The sequence below is a fragment of the Penaeus vannamei genome, chromosome 11 (assembly GCF_042767895.1).
Source record: "Penaeus vannamei isolate JL-2024 chromosome 11, ASM4276789v1, whole genome shotgun sequence".
In the NCBI taxonomy this organism is placed as follows: domain Eukaryota; kingdom Metazoa; phylum Arthropoda; class Malacostraca; order Decapoda; family Penaeidae; genus Penaeus; species Penaeus vannamei.
This window is the reverse complement of record NC_091559.1, coordinates 39,750,861-39,755,860: the sequence shown is the minus strand read 5'-3', so window position 1 is coordinate 39,755,860 and position 5,000 is coordinate 39,750,861. Positions and strand designations below refer to the sequence as shown.

The following is a 5,000-nucleotide window of genomic DNA, read 5'->3' as shown; positions in this document are numbered from 1 at the left end:
GAGTTCAAGGACATTTGGCGACAAGAAAAATAAAACTGATAATCAAACTAAAAATACCAATCGAAGTGTTCAATAACTCTAAGGAAACCCAAAGACCAAACTATATGTCGGTTTTGGCTAATTATTCGGGTTTTCTTCCTTTTCTTCACAATAATAAACAAACAAATACAAGCTGGAATGAAAAACGCAATTTTCGGTGTCACAGGGAAAACCGCAAAAAATATTTACTTTCCTCCTCCTACCATTTCCATTCCATAACATACAACGGGAAAAGTTAATTTGTGTCTACTGACATAATTAACTGTGCCTACGTACAACAGCGAGCTAAAGACGCACTGTCTGCTCAAACAATTTAAATGTCACAAAGTATTCAATACCACTTAATTGTCTTTTTTATTTGTAACACCTACTGGCGCGCACTCTACGATAACAAACCATTTAAAATACTGTGCTTACATACAAAATAAGCAAAATAGAGACGCATGTGCATGTGCTGGACTATTACTAAGTAGAAGATAAGTACATCTATCTATTGTTCATGTAGGTCTAGTATATCGAGCAGAAACTGTAATCCAACGTACGCTTTTATCCATCAATTTCTGCGTTTCTATTTTTAGCCACTACAATATAAAAAACAACCAACAATTCCTTTCATAACTGTAATTAAAGGAAACAAACATATATACTCGACTTGCTGCTGCAGTGAATGAATGAACGTTTTATTGAATTCATTTTATTTTAAATCTCTTAAAATCATTATTTTTATTGTTTACATCTATTTCCGTGTTAGTCTCAACTCCGTGCTTTAGACTGACGACGAGGACGCAACCCGAATACACGAAGACCTCAACTTGTCAAGCAAGTGCTAGTACCCTCGACAAGCAAGTGCTAGTGCCTTTGTCAAGCAAGGGCACTAGGAAGAAAGAGAAGTAGGGTGGCAACAGGAGGACAGGGCAGCGCGTACCAAGCGGAGACGGGATATAGCGTGCCACGTTTTACTTCCCTCCTCCTGGGCCAGTCTTCCTCGTCGAGCGTGGCTGACTGCACCTGCCCTCGCTCACCTGTTCTCGCCCGCTATCTCCCGGGCATTCGGATTGACAAGTTTAAATAGCCGATTGTTTCGATACTTGGTGATCTGTGATTATTTATTGTATGTCTTTAGTTAGAAGTGTTAAACATGTAACATGTTTTATAAATTAACCTCTCAAATTTCGTATCTAAAAAGCAAAATAAGTACCGTTTAACGCATAAAAAATTCTGCAGAGCGCCTTGGAAAACAGTGATGTGAATACTCAAATCATATACACCTATAAAGAGTTTCACTCAGACAACGTTGGATGTGCCTGAAAGCAACGAGACCAAAGGAACCTAAAATGCGTGTGCGTGCATTTGCGTTCATGTATCTATCCACAACGAGTAGCCTGCACGCACAAACGATCTGGTCCGAGGCAAGTGAGATTCCACTCGTTGGAAAGTGAACAGATGAACAGGAAAAGGAAAAAAAAATGTTGGACGGGGAAAATGCCACCGCAAGGTCGATCCAACGAACGGGGCAAAATGCGAGCTTCGTTTTGAGTTTTGTTTAGTTATAATTTAACACACAAAGGCGTACTGACACCCCCCCTCTCTCTCTCTCTCTCTCTCTCTCTCTCTCTCTGTCTCTCTGTCTCTCTCTCTCTCTCTCTCTCTTTCTCTCTCTCTCTACTCTCTCTCTCTCTCTCTCTCTCTCTCTCTCTCTCTCTCTCTCTCTCTCTTCATCTTTTGCTTCATCTTCTTTTCATTTTCTCCTCTTATGTATATATATATGAATGTATATATATATATATGAATGTATATATATATATATGTATATATATATGAATGTATATATATATATGTATATATATATGAATGTATATATATATGTATATATATATGAATGTATATATATATGTATATATATATGAATGTATATATATATGTATATATATATGAATGTATATATATGTATATATATATATATATATATGAATGTATATATATATATATATATATATATATATATATATATATATGAATGTATATATATATATATATATATATATATATATATATATATATATATATATATATATATGAATGTATATATATATATATATATATATATATATATATATATGAATGTATATATATATATATATATATATGAATGTATATATATATATATATATATATATATATATATATATATATATATATATATATCCTCTCTCTCTCTCTCTAATACACACACACACACACACACTTTCTCTCTCTCTCTCTCTCTCTCTCTAACACACACACACACACACACACACACACACACACACACACACACACACACACACGCACACACACACACACACACACACTCTCTCTCTCTCTCTCTCTCTCTCTCTCTCTAATACACACACACGCACACACACACAATCTCTCTCTCTCTCTCTCTCCACATACACAGATAAATTTACACAAAACTATACCCACAAACTTATCAATAAAGCATAGAAAAAAATCCGGAATATAACCGTGTTTCGGGGTTGAATTAAAAATGTAATATTTACGTACTATATTTTTTTCTTCGCTTATCTTATCAACTCGGGATAATGTACTTGAAAGATATCTTGTAATTTAAAACATCAATCATGACGATTAGATAAATATCCTCCAAGCACGCACGGCTGCTAAACGTAATATTAATGTCATGGTACGCTAACTGGCAGATCCCACCTGCTAACCCCAAGCTTCTACCCACCTGGCCTCCATTGCATAACTTAGGACCACAAACGTTATCAATACTAAACAAATCTGACACACTGTCAAGCCAGACGTTGGGCATAAGTATGATGGATATATCAATATTTGATCGCTGGTGAACAACAAAAACAAACACAAAAATAATAGAAAAAAATGATGTCTTATGCACGACCAGGCGTATCAGCTGTCCGCCGTGTGAAAAACGCCCGTTTTTCCAAGGAGCGAACGAATGCTGCACTCAAGTCCAAAATCACTACGCAAGCACTCATGCACTTCATATTTCATCCATACGAGGACAAAGCAATTTTAGAAACGGCCCAAGCACAATGGGACAAAATTCCCCTGAAGGACAGGTGTATGTGTGCCTGTGGGGTGGGGGCGGGCGGCCTCTGACCGGCGACGGCGCCCGCAGAAGCAGCTGCCCTTCACACAACACGCCTAACCTGTCCTCCGTCGCCGCCTACGTGGATAATCGACACCTTTGTCTGCTGTTGCTATATAATAATGAAATACAGGTTTTCAGTTATTCTTAAAGGGCGAAATATCAATGCCATTTTATGGTACATAAGCCCCTTTAATCTCTTTCTGTCCGACACTTCGATAACTACCTTCGGATATCAGATACTGATAAAATACATATAACAATATAATCAATATAACCAGTACAATGCCTCCACACCAGTTCTTGTTGTACACGCTAAAATAAATAAGGCAGTCTTTCTTGTTATTCCACAGGGCCTGAATAAGATTTTTTCGCTGGGCTCAAAGTCACGTTATTTTTGAAGGTTTTACTGTTGATTCGTCGATCTACATGCAGACTGCTTTTTCTTCCTTTTTAATCTCTCTCTCTCTCTCTCTCTCTCTCTCTCTCTCTCTCTCTCTCTCTCTCTCTCTCTCTCTCTCTCTCTCTCTCTCTCTGTCTCTCTCTCTCAAGACAGCCGGTATGGATTTAGCGCACATTTCTATCTCCAGTTCCATAGTAAATGCAAATAAATTAATAGTAGAAATCAGGACGCGGGGATGACGACTATGATAATAATACATAAAATGATGATAATAATAAAAGTTTTTACTGTTCCTCATCGACAGGTTTCAACCAACCAGTTTCCCGCAGAAGTGAAATCACACCATGTAGAGACCGAAGGAGAGGCTTCCAGCAAGTCGCGTAGGCCTACTTCTGCCGCCTCCTGACCCGGCGCCCTCGGAGGATGCTCCACGCGGCGCGGCACACGGTGACGAGGGCGCGGGTGTGCTGGCGGTCACAGGTGTGGTGCGGGGGCAACAGGGTCTGGTACGGGCTCTTCTTGGTATGGCTCGTGGTATCCGTACACGTGACAATACTCAATCGCCCTCGCGCCGCCCACCCGGCCCTCGCCCGCGCCTGCTACACCCAGAGCCACAAGGGTGTCCGCCCGCAGAACACATGCTGCCGGATGTTCAACTACACAAAGGGCGACGCGGCCGCCTGCGTCAGGAATGCTGTCACCGCCTCCTCGCTCGCGCAAAGGTAATATCCTCCGTGTGCTGCAGGAACTTCCACGGTTACGTTTTTGTTCGAAAAGGAATAAATGATTAAAATGCTCCGACGGCCATGCTCAGGTAGGAAGCATAGCAAAGTAAAAAAATCACGATCTACTGGGGGGTAGGGAGAGCTAACTCCTTACTTATTTTATTCTTGAATTTTGTAACTATAATACTGATTGCCAGTACGCCCACCCCCAACAATTCAAATCACTGCAATAGGCAATATATCAGCTAACAGAATTATCGCTCCCTGCTGTACATATAATCATTCCAAATATATGTTTTATATTTCCTTTCGTGTCCCATGTTAAAACGTCTCCCCATTGATGATGATAATGACGAGGAGAAGATGGTGAGTAACAAGACACAAATTAACTAAAAAATAACCACTACCTCCCCCGCCTAATTACCTCGATTCCAAACCCTTATCTTCCACCTAAATTCTTCTTCCTGCCCGCCCTGTGCTAGAGCCCACTTCCACAGCCCCAACGAGTACTTGGTGCGCTTCAAACCCAGCACGATCGTGGGCGGCGGATCGGGCGCTCCTCAACAGGGCTTCCGGGAATGGGCGTGGGTGGTGGCAGGCGATTCCCGGATGCGACAGATCTTCAGCGCCCTCGTGACACGCCTCAGCAGTCCCAGGCTTAAGTATAAAAAGCCTTCGACCAGGGTAAGGAAGGCTTCAGCTGCTGCTGCTGCTT

General features: G+C 40.6%; 2 protein-coding genes across 6 annotated transcripts in view; one reads left to right on the top strand and one right to left on the bottom strand.

Annotated features, from left to right (window-relative positions):
- The window catches only part of Coq8 (ubiquinone biosynthesis protein COQ8, mitochondrial), a 25,657-nt gene that overhangs the window by 11,893 nt on the left and 8,764 nt on the right, over positions 1 to 5,000 (bottom strand). The window lies entirely within an intron of this gene.
- LOC113805925 (uncharacterized) overlaps positions 974 to 5,000 on the top strand; it is a 5,505-nt gene continuing 1,478 nt past the window's right edge. The window contains exons 1-3 of one of the 4 annotated variants that reach the window (XM_070127288.1): positions 974 to 1,130; positions 3,865 to 4,282; positions 4,783 to 4,969. In XM_070127288.1, coding sequence (XP_069983389.1) covers positions 3,984 to 4,282; positions 4,783 to 4,969 — 486 coding nt within the window. In that variant the 5' untranslated portion in view covers positions 974 to 1,130; positions 3,865 to 3,983. Of the gene's footprint in view, positions 1,151 to 3,864; positions 4,283 to 4,767; positions 4,970 to 5,000 lie in introns of all 4 variants that reach the window. The other 3 variants (XM_027356995.2, XM_070127287.1, XM_027356996.2) reach the window with 3 other exon arrangements.